This window comes from Rhinolophus sinicus, chromosome 2 (assembly GCF_057876585.1).
Source record: "Rhinolophus sinicus isolate RSI-liver-muscle chromosome 2, RSI-T2T, whole genome shotgun sequence".
In the NCBI taxonomy this organism is placed as follows: Eukaryota; Metazoa; Chordata; class Mammalia; order Chiroptera; family Rhinolophidae; genus Rhinolophus; species Rhinolophus sinicus.
Window position 1 is genome coordinate 102,045,377 of NC_142502.1, and position 15,152 is coordinate 102,060,528.

At 38.9% G+C, this 15,152-nt stretch overlaps 2 protein-coding genes across 4 annotated transcripts in view; one reads left to right on the forward strand and one right to left on the reverse strand.

The window, feature by feature from the left end:
• LOC109439660 (patr class I histocompatibility antigen, A-126 alpha chain-like) overlaps nucleotides 1-15,152 on the reverse strand; it is a 478,827-nt gene that overhangs the window by 348,755 nt on the left and 114,920 nt on the right. The window lies entirely within an intron of this gene.
• LOC148758854 (transmembrane protein 217-like) lies at nucleotides 12,603-13,181 on the forward strand. Its single transcript, XM_088794358.1, is given in 1 exon segment — nucleotides 12,603-13,181. A coding segment is annotated over 1 exon segment (579 nt).

The following is a 15,152-nucleotide window of genomic DNA, read 5'->3' on the forward strand; positions in this document are numbered from 1 at the left end:
ATATATCATTTTCAGAAAATTTCACAAATAAACTAAGATGGTTATGCTGACACCAACTACTTTTCATGATAACATTTTTAGCTCCTGGTTTAGAGTAGAGCAAAGTTATCCAGCTGTCTCTCCATGTTGCCAGCTTTAACCCTTTCTGGAGCTAAGGAGATACTGTATTAAAGAAAATACCAGTGGTTACCAGAGGGGAAGAGGGTGGGGGACGGATGAAGAGGGTAAAGAAGGTCAACTATATGGTAACAGAAGGAGAGTAGACTTTGGGTTGTGAGCACATGGTTCAATACATAGTTGATGTATTATAGAATTGAACACCTGAAATGTGTATGTTATTAACCAATGTTACTCCAATAAATTTGAATGAAAATGAAAAAGCTATAGCAGCATTAAGGCAGCCAATGGGATTTATTTAATGATCTGGATTTATTAAGAACTCATGAAATAATTATATTATCATAAATTTATTTTTGTTAACATTGTGTGTATGTATAGTAATATTGTTAGAGGCTTATACAAACAGTAGTCCTTTGCTCCCTGTCCCTACCCCTAGTCATACCTCCCACAGGCAACCACCTTCAATTCTTCTATTTCTCCTCCTGTTTACCTTTTATCTCTAAATTATACACTTATACTGATAGTTCTTGATTAATCATTTTTAGACATTGTTTATTGACCTCCTATCATGATAATGAGGACTTTTCATCCTTTACACACATGTCCACTGCCCTTTTACCCAAATGCCCAACATGGCTGTATCATCATTCATGGCTATAAAGACGACAACTTTACAAGACGTGTTAGTTGCAACAGCCCAGAGGAGACATGATGGTGATTAGATTATGGTGGTGGCTGTGGAGATGGGAAAAACATGACTGATTCAAGAGATATGTGGGAGGAAGAGTAGATGAAACTGAGTATTTTTGGATGTAAAGGATGAGAAAGAGGGAGGTTCATGGGGAAATGCTGAAGATGGATACTGATATCATTTACTGAAATGAACACTGAGGTAGCAGCAGGTTGGGGTGGGGATGGGAGAATCGTAAGTTCAGTTTGTGACATGTTGAGTTTGAGCAGCCTGAAAAGTTTCCAGATGGAGGCAGAATAGTTGAATATGCAGGTTTAAATCTCTACATAGAAGATTGGACTGGATTGGGAGTCGTCATTGTGGTGGCAACTGAACATGGCGATGAGTGACAATATCTGAGGAGAAAGGAGAAAGTGAGAAGAGTGTCCTGCTTTGTGTACAGAGGAAGACTAACATTTAAGAATAAGCAGAAGGAAGCCAGTAAGGGATTTCGAGAAGGAGTTGCTAGAGAAATGGAAGGAAAATAAGGTGAGTTTGCTGTCAGAAACCAAAAGAAGATCCTTGAAGAGACACAGAGGGGTCCAATTAAGTAGTAAATGGAAAGTTCCAGAGAGGGCAGGAGCAAGGGGCTCAGGAACACAGACAATGGTAGAGAGAGAAAGATAGTAAGTGTAACAGAGGAAGAGGTCTTGTATGTGGAAATGGGATTTATGCATCTCAAAGCAGAAGGTTTAAAATAGTTGCTGCAAATAATAGGAGAGGAAGTCACCAAAGATGTGTAGTAGGAGTTCCTAGCGTTGCTGAAACTGAATTGGAACTGCTGACTATGAATACTGGTACAAAATATCTCGTAGGACCCTTGGTATATATTACCCTTGGAGGTTCGGAAAAAGTATTATATATAGAAAATCCATTATGGGCAGGAGCCTTTTGGTGGAGAGTTTTTCTATGTCAGCATGTTGTTTGTGATCCCTAATTCTATTGGCATCAATTTGGGAAAATTCTATTTTTTGGAACAAGACGTTTTTTTGTACCTGGTAACCAAATATATTAGCCCAGAGTCAAGAATAAAATTTTTTTTATACCTCCCCAAAAGACTTACACAAGCAAAAAAGAAATACCTTGCAGGGTAACTTTTCCTTCAGCTTTATTCTGTTCCCCAGTTTCAGGCACAAAGAAGACAAGTACCAAGGTTGGAATTTTTTTCTGGGTCCACACCTTCAGCAGGTCTGGACTAGGGACTGAGATTCTTTTACATTTTATTGTATTTTATTTTATTTTATTTTTAAGCTACAACATCAGGTAGACCTAGGAAGCAGGGTTTGAAGGGGAAGTGGTAAGAAAATCCAGGAACACAGCAGCTCCACCTCCTGAAAACATTTCTCTCTAAATTGGAAAAAAGATGTTTTAAAGATAGAACGCCCAGAGAGAATGAGCTTTGTGTTGACTTCCTAAAAATTAAATGGAGTTTACTGACAATGAGTTACTAGGTTCTTGAATTATTTGGTTTAATTCTACAGCCTTAGTTAAAAAAACAACAGCTTTGTATTGTTATATTGTTTTTGTCTAAAAGAAAATTGATTGTTAAAATACCTTTTCCAAAAGAATTAATTTTTGTAAGAAAGGATCCCAGTTGTAGACAGGCAATGTACCCAGATCCAAAGAAGAATTCGAGGACAATTCATGGCTGTGGTTGGCAGAATTTTGGCCCCTGTATTAGTTTGCTGAGACGGCCGTGACAGAGCACAACAGACTGGGTGGCTTAAACTACAGACATTTGTTTTCTCACAATTCTGAAGGCTAGAAGGGCAGGGTTGGTTTCCCCTGAGCCCTCTCTTCTTAGTTGTCGATGATCCTCTTTTCCCTGTCATCACATGGTCTTCCCTCTCTCCATGTGTGTCTATGTCCCAATCTCCTCTGCTTATAAGGAGACCAGTCATGTTGGGTTAGGGCCCACACTAATGACCTAATTTTAATTTAATTACCTCTTTAAAGGCCCTATCTCCAAATGTATCAGAAGATACTGGGGGTTAAGACTGCAACATAAATTTGGGAGGACAAAAAGGGTCCCTTTGACCCTTGCCCCTTTAATCACATCTGTGAATAGGGCAAGGGATTCTGTAATTAAGTTAAAATGTAATTAAGATAAGAGATCTAAAGATAAAGAGATTATCCTGGATTACCCAAGTGTATCCAATCTAGTCCCATGAGCTGGTAAAAGGAGAACTTTCTCCAGTCAGAGGAAGAAGAAGTCAGAGAGATTCTAAGCATGAGAAGGTTTGGTGAACCGTGCCGGCTCTGAGAGCCCACAGGCAAGGACAGAGGGGGCCTCCAGGAGGACAGGGTGGCCCTCAGCTGACATCCAGCAAGGAAATGGGAACCTCAGTCCTACAGCTGCGAGGAACCGAATTCAGGCAACAACCTAAAAGAACTTGGAAGCGGATTCTTCCCCAGAGCCTCCCACCAAGAACCCACCCAGCCAATGACACCTTGATTTCTGCCGTGTGAACCCTGAAGCAGAGAAACCATTTGAGTCTTGAGGCAGCCAAGACTTCTGACCTATGGAACTGTGAGATAGTAAGTTTGTGTTGTCTTTAGCTACTAAATTTGTGGTGATTTATTACAGTTAGCAATAGAAAACAAATGAACAACAAACTGAAGAGTCAGCAACTTAAGGAAAAGTACAGTAGTACCTCGGTTTTCGAAGGTCTCCATTGACAACATTTTGGTTTACAAACACTGTAAAACCGGAAGTAAATAATTCGGTTTTTGAACACACCTCGGAAGTCGAACACGTCACGCGGCTTCCTTTGAGTGTAAGGCCTGTTTTCACCTGTCGGCTGTTTTCGAAAGTTTTTGAACTCCAACAGTCTTCTGGAACAGATTATGTTCGAAAACCGAGGTACCACTGTACTAGAAATTAAATCTACAGGTGACTTTAACTTAGAATGAGCCAAATAATAAAATAAATCAAATAAAGTTGTAGTACAATTGAAGTTTACTTGGGAAATGAACCAGGATTTATTCAAAGTCCTGTGGAAGAATCAGAAAATTAGCGGAACGACCTCCTAAATTGGAGCTAAATTCTGAACGTTGTCAGTAATTGTGAATGATTCCTCTCCTGACAAGTAAAAATCAACATCTGGGAATCTGAATGCATAAATAATACAAAAACACCTCTACTCTCTCACCTTTGACAAGAAAATAAATTGTACAATTACAGCTTCACTCAAAAGAATGCTGTGAAACTCTCACACAATGTCTGGCACAAAGTAAGATTTTAGTAAATGTTTATTATTATCATTATTATTACCTCATTTCATTTGATTGGCATATTCCTGAGAAGTAAATATTTTAATTCGCAAAAGTAAAGGATAATTTTCTATTGACTTAGCATATAACTTAAGAGAGATTTTTCAGACTGAGCCCGAGTTGTTTTAAGATTCGCGCCTGAGAAGCCACAAGCCCAAAGAAAATGCCAGCTGGCTGAGTGCGGGATGTGGGTTTATTGAGACTTACTGACCGGGGAGAGTCTCCGGTGGCGGCCGGCCTGAGGGTAGTGATCAGCCCCAAGGTGGAGGAGAAGCGAGGTTATACAGGTCCCGCAAAACAAAGAGCGTTCCGTGGGAGAAACCATCTGGCGGGCCCTGCAGGCCTGCTCTCATGCACACTGCGCCCCAGGAAGCCGGGAGATCTTGACTGCCTTGCCTGGTAGCTTGTCTGCCTGTGGGCCAGGTCGGTACAGAGATAATACTATAGGAGGCAAAGCCAACACTAAGATTTAAAAAGTCACATAAAAATACAGGAAAATATTAATAATAATATTTTTATTATTAATAAAATACTGTGATTAATGTTTTCATGTTACATAAAATGTCACATCTGCTCTATCAAATGAGATAAAGACACTTCTGAAGCAAGAGTCTCAAACTCCAAGGCCTTCCGGGGCCAGGGAAGTAAAATAAATGTATGAGGTGAAGGGGCATGAAGATAATAGGGAGCGATGGAAAATTAACAACAGGACAGTATCCACCTTGCCTGGAAGCATTTTAATTCAACTTCCTTTAAAAGACTGCTGTTCAAACAAAACATGCTTGAGGACCATCGTGTAATTTTTTTGCTCCCTGCATTTCCTAGTCCTTTCTATTTTCCCAGGTTAAAGACCATCACCTTCTCTTAGAGCGATCAAGAGTACACACTTAGAAGTTTTACTGTGTAGGAGGAAAGAAGACAGGGAGGGAGGGAAGGGAAGAAAGGAGAAAGCCCAGGAGAGAGGAAGGAAAAGGAGAGAAGAGCATAAGGGCCTCAGAGTTACTGAGAACAGGTGACTGAGAGGAGAGGCAAAGGGGGAAGAATTGTCTGTATTTGTCAAGGGCCTGCTCTAATCCAGGCCCTGCTCTAGTCAAGACCATCTGCTAGGAACTGGGATGATGGAGTCTCTGGGCTCACCGAGCTCACAAATCTCTGAGGAAGATAAGGCACAAGTGGATTGAGTGTTGAGATTGGTTTTGGAGCCAGACAGGTATAGGTTAAAATCCGGATTTTGCCTCTGACCAGATGTACAACCTTAGGCAAAATTAATTACCTTCTCTAACTCTAAGGTCCCCATTAGTAGCCACTGGGAAGATTCTTATACATATGGAATATTTAAATAGCAATTTAAAACAATACAAAAGATGTCACAATACATGACTTATTATCAAGTTCATTGTAAAGACAATAGTGACCCTGAGATTAAAGGGAGACATCTCTTTCAGGGAGATAAACATATAGACGGAGAGAACATGCTGGTTTCTTCAAAAGGGCAAAGTCAAGGGAGGAGCTGGATCCCCGTGGATTGCTAGTCCTCACTGGGTTTAGCACCAAAAAGTTTAGATATATTATGGTACAGGCTAAGTTATTGTAACAAAGAAACCCCCCAAAATGGTGGCTTATTTATGATACGGGTTTATTTCTCTCTCAAATAACAGTGATCCACGGCTAACAGGGTGTTCACCATATTCGACAAGGGCTTCCAAGTCTGGGTCAAAGATCAGCTCTGATCATGGCCAAGAATCAGGAAGGAGGAAAAGGAGAAGGTGAGACACTCCTCATCCTTTTATGAATAAGACTGGAACGTGGCACATGTCACTTTTACTCACATCCCATTGGTCACATAGCCACACAAGTTGGTAATCACAAAATAGTCACAGGGATATGACATACGGTATGGGGAATATAATCAATAATGTTGTAAAGATCATGTAGGGTGCCAGATGGGTGCTGGACTTATCAAGGGGATCACATCATGGACGGTGCAGATGCCTGACCACTGTGCTATACACCTGAAGCTGAAGTAGAATAATATTGAATGTCAACTATAGTTAAATATATATATATATGGTCATAGGATGTAAAGTACAGCATAGGGAATATAGCTAATGATATTGTAACAGCTCTATATGATGTCAGAGTGGTAGTAGATTGGGGGGGTTATCACTTTATGAGGGATATAAATGTCTAATTATTACATTGTTTTGTATACCTGAAACTAAAAAAAATGAAGAAAAAGGTATGTCCTCATCCACCTTATTCACCAGATCTAAAATTGTGCGACTTCTGGCTTTTCCCCAAAGTAAAAATGACCATGAAAGGAAAATGTTTTAAATCAATTCAGGACATCGGGGAGCCATGACAGCTCCACTAAAGACACTCACAAATTGGACTTCCAGATGAGCTTCAGCAAGTGGCAAGATGGATGGGATAAATGTGTTTGAAGCAAGAGGGAGTACTTTGAGGGAGATTAGTGGCAATGTGTCTTTTACTGTAATAAAAATTTTTAATTAAAAACAAAAGCTTCAAGAGAGGCTGGGAAATGTAGTCATTAGTCCAGCGGCCATGTGTCTAGCTACAACAAAATGTAAGAAGAGGGAAATGGATGTTGGGAGACAATGAACAATCTTTGCCATAGAGAGACCAATAGGAACCCCAAAATTTTCATGAGCATTTTAAGGAATAGAAAGAAGAAGTCTGCCATCTGTTTCAGGTGGGTAAGTAAACACAGTAGGGTTAATTACACCACAGGAACATTTGTTGTGAGACTAGTATTTATTTATCCTATAAGTGAAAGTTTGGTTTGTCTTTTTCCATCCTTGTTTCTCCTTAGGGAACTCAGGTATCCCGAATTGGATTACTCATAATCCCATGTCATAAAAAACAGACATCATTAATACAATGCATGGCCCACTTTTATTAACTAATTTATTTGTTGGTTTAATTAATTTTGTATTAAAACCAACATTAATGTACATCATACACCCCATATCTGTGAATAAATGCATGAAAAGGTGCTAAGTGAATTTTTTTACGTAGAAAAAAACACTGCAAGAAAGCCAACCAAAATGAATAGTGATTTTTTTTTTTTTTTTTTTTTTTTACTAATCACTAGAGATTAAATGATGAGCAAGAAAATCTATTTGCATAGTGGGAAATATATTCAATAGTAGTTACCCAATTTGTAACATGCCACATAAATAAACCAGGGCAATAGCACCCTTTGCATTTAAACAGATAATCTTTTCAGATACATAGCAGCAGATACTGGCATGGAAGCCAGGCTTCTTGCTGCACCTTCACTCCAGAGGGTTTTAGTTCTCATTTTTGGGGTGATATTCATACGTCCATAACAGTTCCCGTAGAACTTTGCTTTGGCTGTAAGACAATCTATTTATCGTTTATATTTCAGCCTTATTACTAAATCTTTCAGCCTTATTACCTTAGTTTTGGTAGTAAATTCCTAATTATTGAGGCTTGTTAACTTAAATTTGATTCTCCACAGCGTTTCTTCCAGTTTTATTGAGAAATAATTGACATAGATCACTGTATAAGTTTAAGGTGTACAGCATGATAGCTTGATTCACATATATTGTGAAATGATTACTACAGTAGTTTCAGCTAACATCCATCTTACCGTGTTATAAGACCTAACTGGAAAATAAGCCACAGCATGAGTTTTCAGGATGACATCCCCTGAACATAAGCCCTAATGTGTCTTTTGGAGCAAAAATTAATATAAGACCCAGTCTTATTTTCAAGGAAACACAGTATACACATACAATAAAAAGAAAAGAAAGAAAAAAGAAACGAGGCAAAAATTTTTCTCCTTGTGATGAGAATTCTTAGGATTTACTCTCTTAACAACTTTCCTATATCTCATACACATTGTCAGCTACAGTCATTATGTTGTACATTACATCCCTAGTACTTACTTATCTTACAACTGGAAATTTGTACCTTTTGACCACTTTCATCCAATTCCCTCTCCCCTCATCCTTCACCTCTGGTAACCACAAGTCTGATCTCTTTTTCGATGAGTTTGCTTGGTTTCTCTTTTATTTTCTTTCTTTTGTATTTTTCTTTCTTTTTCTTTTCTTTTTTTAAGATTCCACATATAAGTGAGATCACACAGTGTTTGCCTTTGACTGTCTGACTTATTTCACTTAGCATAATGCCTTCAAAGTCATAATGCCTGTTGGTATGTCTTCTTTGGAGAAATGTCTGTTCAATTCCTTTGTCCATTTTTTTAATTGGTTATTTGTTTTTTGCTATTGAGTTGTCTGATTTCTTTATATATTTTAAATATTAACTCCTTATCAGATTATGTTTTGTGAATATATATTTCCATTCTATACCTTGTCTTTTCACTTTGTAAATTGTTTCTTTTGCTGTGCAGAAGCATTTTAGTTTGATGTAGTCCCATCTGTTTATTTTTTATTTTGTTGCTTGTGCTTTAGGTGTCATATCCAAAAAATCATTACCAAGACCTATGTCAAGGAGCTTTATCCCTATGTTTTTTTTTTCTAGGAGTTTCATGATTTGAGGTCTTACATTTAAGTCTTTAATCCATTTTCAGTTGATCTGAGTGGTGTAAGGGGTTCAGTTTTATTCTTTTGCATTTGAATATCCAATTATCCAGCACCATTTATTGAAGTGACTGTCTTTTCTTCTTGGGTCCCTTTTCAAATATTAGTTGGCCATACATGTTGGGTTTATTTCTGGGCTCTTGATTCATTTCCATTGGTCTATTTGTCTGTTTTTATGTCAGTATTGTGTTGATAAATATAAGCTTTATAATATAGCTTGAAAGCAGGATGTGTGATATCTCCACTTTGTTCTTCTTTCTCAGGATTTCTTTGTGTATTTGGATTTTTTTGTGGTTCCATATAAATTTTAGGGGTGTTTTTTCCTACTACTATAAAAAATGCCATTATAATATTGATAGGGATTGCATAATGGAAAACATATTTAATAGTAGCTATCCAAGTAGGTAAACCAGGTCAATAGATGGCTTTTGGTAGTATTAACATTTTAACAATATTAGTTCTTCCTATCTATGAACATGGGATTTCCATAGCCCACACTTATTTACCAATTTATTGTGTTTTTTTTAATATATACTGAGCACATCTAACGGCCCTCATGCAACCCAAGGAACAGAAGATTAACTATAATTCACATTTATCTATATGCCCCTCCCCTATCCGAAACCCTGCAGTTCAAAGGTAAAAACTATCCGATTTTATGTTTATTATTTCCTTAATTTTTAAATAAACTTTAATCCACATATCCATGTAGGCCAAACAGTATATTAAATTTTAATTGTTTTGAATTTTACAAAAATCTTAATATACAACATGCTTTCAATTTTGAGAAATAATTCAGCTGTGTGTAGAGTCCTAGGCTGGCAGTTATTTTCTTTTAGCACGTTTATAATTCCACTGGATTTTGGTTTCCTTTAGAAGCCTAACTGTTGCTCTTATGAATAAATAGATCCTCAGCTGCATTTTGAGAATGTGTTTTAGTATTTGGTGTTTAACAGAATGAGTACCAAATGTCTAGGTGTAGATTTCCTCTTATTCATCCTACTAGCAATCAGTTAGGATTCTTGAATCTGCGTAGACATTTTTCTTCAGTTGTACAAATCCTTAGCTATTATCTCTTCAAATATGCTACCCAACTCTCTTTTCTCCCTGCTTCCTTCTCTCTCACTCTCTCTGAATCTCAACATCTTATTATATCATTTATGTCTCGTAATTTCTCATCCATATTTTTAATCTTTTTGTTTCTCTGTGCTACATTCTGGATAATTTCTTTTGATTTATCCTCTGGTTAAGTGATTATCTCTTGATCTGTGTCCAATCTGTTACCCAATGCCTACTGTATTTTTAATTTCAGATACTGAGTTTTCTATTTCTAGAAATTCTATTTGGCTCTCTTTGAAATATACTAGGTTATTTTCTATGATTTCCTGTTCCTATATAGTTTTCAATATTATCTTTTATATTTACTTAAATGTAGTAACCAAAGGAAATTATGACACATGCTACAATGTGGATGAACCTGAGGACATTATGCTAGGTGAAATAAACCAGTTGCAAAAAGACAAAGTGTATTATTCCACTTTACTACTCTGAATATATCATACCCAGATCTATAATATGTCATATCCACAGTAGTAAAATTCATAGAATCAGAAAGTAGAATGGTGGTTGCCAGAGGCTGGAGGGAAGGGGAAATAGGGAATTGTTGTTTAATGGGTATAGAATTTCAGTTTTGCAAGAAGAAAAGGTTCTGGAGATTGGCTGCACAACAAAGTGAATATAATTAACACTGGTGAACTGTACACTTAAAAATGGTTAAGATGGCAAATTTTATGCTATGTGTATTTTATCACAATTAAACATAAAATTAAAAAGTAATGCAAAAAAGTAGCAATCATAATTGTTTCATAATCCAGTATTCTTGCAGTTCTGTTTCTATTGTGTGTTATTTCTGTTGGTTCTCACTCACAGTGCCTTGTTCCTTGTTTGCTTTGTTATTTTTTACTGTACACTAGTGACTGTCTTAGAAAAATTTCTAATGGAGATTCCTTGAGGACCAAGACAAAGACGCATTCTTTTTTTTTTTTCCAAGTCAAGTTTTTGTCCTTTTAATCTTAGTTGTAGAGGGTGCTGTTCAGCTTCAAGTTGTTGTCCTTTCAGTCTTAGTTGTGGAGGGCACAGTTCAGCTCCAGGTCCAGTTGCCATTGCTAGTTGCAGGGGGCACAGCCCACCATCCCTTGCAGAAGTCGAACCGGCAACCTGGTGGTTGAGAGGGTGCTCTCCAACAAACTGAGCCATCCGGGAGCACAGCGGCAGCTCAGCTCAAGGTGCCATGTTCAATCTTAGTTGCAGGGGCCGCTGCCCACCATTCCTTGTGGGAGTAGAGGAATCAAACTGGCAACCTTGTGGTTGAGAGCCCACTGGCCCATGTGGGGATCGAACTGGCAGTCTTCGGAGTTAGGACCATGGAGCTCTAACCGTCTGAGACACCGGGCCGGCCCCAAAGATGCATTCTTCCAGAGAGGATGTGAGTTTGCTTTTGCCGGCACGTACAGACACTTCCAGTTTAGGGCTACTTTAAACTAGATTTATGACTTAAAAGTTTTTTTGAATTATTCATGTAATTTAGGCTACAAATCCACAAAAAGGCTAGTATGATTATAATGTCTCAAGGAGAGTTCCCCTCCCCCCATAAATTCAGTGTACTACTAAGTTAACTTTCCTTGGAATCTCTTGGGAGAATGCTGTGGGGGCAGACTTACTTCTGATTCACCTTTAATCATATCTCTTTAGGGGGGCATCCATGACTAATATAGGGAAGGCCTTCAAGCAGATTCCCCATCTTGGAAGACCCTGAGCTTTGATTTCATTTGTTCTTACTCTACAGAGCTTTCTCATAAATGAAATTCAAATTTGGCGAGATTTGCAAATATCCTCAGAGCAAAATTGATTTCCATGCTTGCTCACCTGTTACAGTTCTTAAAACTCTATAGACTTTGGCTTTCTACCTCTTTCCTCCTACATTTTCAGTACTTCTGTGCTCTTAAGAATATTTTAAAACTATTTTATCCAGCATTTTCAGTTGTTTTTAGCAGCTAATTGGCCCCCAAAACGTAACCATTCAGAAATCCCTCTGCTTTTTAAACATTTACTTTTCATTGTTTTCTATTCTATTTATTTTCTTCCTTCTATTTTTTGTTGTTCTTATTGTTGTTTTTCCCTAACTTCTTGAGTTGAACACTTAGTTCATTATGCTTTTACTTTTCTATTACAAGGCTGTTGTATCCTAAGGCTCTCAATGTTCCTTAAAGTACAACTTTCATTGTATTCCTTAAGTTTTGATTTGTAGCAGAGGAGGGATTACTCAAAGCCCACTGTTTTCATCAGCAACTCACCCCAGCAGGGCTATCCTGCTGCACAGATTTTTCTCCTAAGGAGACCTGCACTCAAAGTTGGACAAGTGCCGCCAATTTTCCCCATGAGGGGGTAGCAATGGTTGCCCAAAGAAAAGCTAGGAAAGATCATTTAAACTACCTTTTTCTGCTCAGTATTTTCCATTTCTAGCTACATATGAAAATCACTATGAAGTTTTGAAAAATTCTGATATTTGGGACCCACCTAGAAAATGTTCTAATTGGTCTGAGATAGGGCCTGGGACTTGTACTTACAGTGATTTAATGTGAAGACAAGTTGAGAACCACTCCTGTATGATCTGCTCGCTGCCACCAGACTGCATCCTCCCTCCTCCCCACTCCCACTCCCAATCAATTGTAAACAGTCTTCTGTCTTCCTACAGTTATTTCCTGGTTTCATATTTCTCTCTGTCGCTTCTCCTTTAGGACTGGAGGCAGACACCCTGGTCATTTAATTTACCACGTGAATAGGAAGCAGAATTCCCCCTTACGTTGTTTGTCTCCACAGGAATTCTCAGCATGAGACAGAAACACTGGTGTGGGATGACCGCCAAAACAGGCACCGTGTTATCAGGGGTTTTTACCATCGTAGCCACTGACATGTACCTTATCTTCGAACAGAAGCCACTGAGGAGCAGCAATTGCACTGAGGTTAACCAATGGAACGAGAGTGTAATTCTCCTGATACGTCAGTTCCTCATCTGTTGGAGTTTGAATATCGCCCTCTTCCTGTCTTGCATCACCACCATCATCAGCTGCTTGCTCATATACTCAGTATACACCCAGATGTGCAGGGGCTTGGTGATCTATATCACCTGGATCTTCTTCTATGAAACTGTGAACATCGTACTACAAATCCTTACCAACAACGACACCAGCATTGGGGAGGGCAGAGTCATGCGCTGGTTTGGCTTGGTGTCCCGTATATTCATGCACTGTTTCTGGATGGTCTTTGTCACCGCTTATGCCCACATAATCTACAAAAGTAAAGCCCAGGGCAATATAATTGTCTACAACAGACCTATTTCTGCAGGCAGTAGAGAGTTCCCACGGCAGAAATAAAAGATAATCAACTTTACCGGCCACTATAATGAATAATGTTGGCCCTTTTCTCTCCCGTGAGCGGTAGATCTCCCAGGTTCTCATAATAGTTCTATTTCCATCTTTCACTTTTGCTGGTCTGTTCAAGTACAGACCCTACTGCCACCCTTTTGGCCAATGTGGAGAGAAATCCTGCTCACTGAGGATGGTTACTTAAAGGGCATTGTTATTTATCAAGCCCTCCTGGAGTTCTCCTTCCTTTTCTGGTCAGTACCCCCTTCCTCGTCAAAATAAAGAGGGCAAGGGAGTGAAATGAAGCGAATTGCAGTCAGGCAAGCCTTTCACCTCGGTATGTCTTCATCAGCCTTCAACCCAGAGCTCTCTAATGGAACCCTGGGAGAGGCGTATCTGTAGGTGTACCTCAGATGGCATAAAGGATACTGTCGGTGACTTTGTGCTGTAGTTTTTCTCCCTGTGTCCTCTATGCTATATTCCAGATAAGTAAAAGAATAAAATAGAGAAAAATCATTCTTCCGTTTCTATTTTGTTTCCCCTCCTTTCCAAATTTGTCAAATAGTGCAAATGACACTTACTTGGTTAATCAAAAGGGACTTGCTAAACTTTTCTGTGTCTGGACACTGGAGGAGGATGTAAGAAAAGTGTATGATTTGAGGCCTGACCTTGAGTATTTTGCAGTTATGAATCACTTAGCCAACCATATGAGACAGTACAAGTTATACATTATCACAGATCAAGAAACTTCACTTTTGGGCCGTTCCGGGGGCTCAGGCAGTTGGAGGTCCATGCTCCTAACACCAAAGGCTGCCAGTTCGATTACCACATGGGCCAGTGGGCTCTCAACCACAAGGTTGCCAGTTCGACTCCTCGACTCCCACAAGGGATGGTGGGCTCTGCTCCCTGCAACTAAGATTGAACATGGCACCTTGAGCTAAGCTGCTGCTGAGCTCCCGGATGGCTCAGTTGGTTGGAGCATGGGCTCTCAACCATAAGGTTGCCGGTTCGTCTCTGGCAAGGGATGGTGGGCTGTGCCCCCTGCAACTAAGACTGAAAGGACAACAACTTGACTTGGCTAAAAGTCCTGGAAGTACACACTGTTTCCCAATGAAGTCCTTTTCCCCTTCCCCAATAAAATCTTTAAAAGAAACAAAAACAAAAACAAAATAATGAAACTTCACTTTGTGTTTTGGTTTAGAAACTATCAGAGCAGATTAAGCCAAGATAGAAGACAAATTGAGCAAACTTCTACTTCAAACATTCAATATTATTTTAAGTGTTTATCTAATAGTTTTCTTGAGGCATAATTGACATACGATAACACATAATGTTTAACGTATACAATTTGATATAAGTGTATCCTAGTGAAACCATCACCACGATTGAGCTCATGAACACGTGTGTTACCTGCAAACGTTTCCTCATAATCCCCGCCTCCCACCCCTTCCTGCGCTCCCCACCCCACATCACAAGGTACTGATTTGCTGTCACTATATATTAGTGTGCATTTTCTAGAATGTTACATAAGTGAATTCATACAGTATGTACTCTTTTTTTGTCTGGCTTCTTTCACTCCGCCTGATGCCTCTAAGACTCATCCATGTCGTTATGTATGTTAATAGTTTGCTTTTCCTTGCTGAGCAGGTGCCATGGCAGGAATGTACCACAGTCTGTTTATCCATTTGCCCAGTAAAGGGCATGTGTGGTTGCAGTTTGGAGCCACTATGAATAAAAACACTATAAGCATCTGTGTACAAGACTTTGTGTGGACTTAGGATTTCATTTATCTCGGGTAAATACCATTTTAACATTTTAAAGAAACTGGCAATATTTTTTTCTAGAGCAGCTGACAATTTTGCATTCCCAGTGATGGTATATGAGAATTCCAGTTTCCCCACGTCCTTGCCAGCCTTAATACAGACGATAAGTTTTTCATTTTAACCATTTTGATAGGTATGTAGTGGTATTTCATTCTGGTTTTAACCTGGGTTCTCTAATGACAAATGATGCTGA